At 48.7% G+C, this 1,217-nt stretch overlaps 1 protein-coding gene across 1 annotated transcript; it reads left to right on the forward strand.

The window, feature by feature from the left end:
- Positions 1-98: 98 nt before the first annotated feature.
- Positions 99-923, forward strand: LOC6524659 (TM2 domain-containing protein CG11103). The gene has a single exon (XM_002100480.4). The coding sequence runs from the start codon at positions 158-160 to the stop codon at positions 830-832; it is 675 nt and encodes a 224-aa protein (XP_002100516.1). The 5' UTR covers positions 99-157; the 3' UTR covers positions 833-923.
- The last annotated feature ends 294 nt before the right edge of the window (positions 924-1,217 follow it).

Consider the following 1,217-nt stretch of genomic DNA (forward strand, 5'->3'; position numbering starts at 1 on the left):
AGGATGAATAACTTTTAACTTATTTTATTGTATTTATTCGTAGTCGAGATGCTGAAAATCAGAACTATCGATAAGCCATCGCAGTAACAGAGCTCTGTTAACAAAGCCATGGTGTGGCGACACTGGCTAGCTATATTTTGATAAGGAGCTCGCAAAGATGCGGATTTTCTACGGAATTCTGGCGTTCCTGGTGGCCAGCCGACCCGGCGCCCAAGCGATCCAGGCACGCAGCGACAAGGAGCAGCCGCAGACGGTGGTGTCCGGCACGGCGGTGCAGTCGGTGGTGCCTGTGCAGGCGCAACTGGGCTCCGGTATGGGACCCTCCTCCTCATCATCGTCGGCGTCTTCCTCCTCTGGTGGCACTGGAAACTCGGCCTTCTATCCACTGGGACCGAATGTGATGTGCTCGTTTTTGCCGCGCGACTTCCTCGACTGCAAGGAACCCGTCGATCATCGGGAGAACGCGACGGCGCAGCAGGAAAAGAAATACGGATGCCTGAAGTTCGGTGGTTCTACATACGAGGAGGTGGAGCACGCTATGGTCTGGTGCACAGTGTTTGCCGATATCGAGTGCTACGGGAATCGCACCTTCCTGCGCGCCGGAGTGCCCTGTGTCCGCTACACGGATCACTACTTTGTGACCACCCTGATCTACAGCATGCTGCTGGGATTCCTCGGGATGGATCGCTTCTGTCTCGGCCAAACGGGCACTGCTGTGGGCAAACTGCTTACCATGGGCGGCGTGGGTGTCTGGTGGATCATCGACGTCATCCTGCTGATCACCAACAATTTGTTGCCCGAGGACGGCAGCAATTGGAATCCCTACGTCTAGCCGTGTGTGATATGCCTCTAGCTATAAGTAGTTTAATCTTGATTAGTAATTAAGTCGTAGTGTTAGAAAATAAAATTAATTTGCCTTTTAATACCTTTAACTAGTGAAAATCGAGTTATACGGGCTCTAAGTTATAAAACTTTTGAAATAAATAATTTCGTACACTTCACAACTCATCCAAATGTCCCTACATTTTGCACAATAACATATTTTTTTTTAATTAACAATTTTTGTTAGTTTTAAATGTAGCGCCCAATTTGCCCCCAACTTCTTAAGTGGAGCCATTGCATTTCAGACAGCTGCTTTCTCTTGAGCTATCGATATCGAACGGCTTCTATCGTCCTTCGTTATCGGGAAAAGGAAATCGAAAGTTTCGCGTGGAAAC

Source organism: Drosophila yakuba, chromosome X (genome assembly GCF_016746365.2).
Source record: "Drosophila yakuba strain Tai18E2 chromosome X, Prin_Dyak_Tai18E2_2.1, whole genome shotgun sequence".
Classification (NCBI taxonomy): domain Eukaryota; kingdom Metazoa; phylum Arthropoda; class Insecta; order Diptera; family Drosophilidae; genus Drosophila; species Drosophila yakuba.

Excerpts from the sequence above, each read along its gene's own strand:
- LOC6524659 (XM_002100480.4), top strand. The coding sequence starts at position 158 with ATGCGGATTTTCTACGGAATTCTGGCGTTCCTGGTGGCCAGCCGACCC.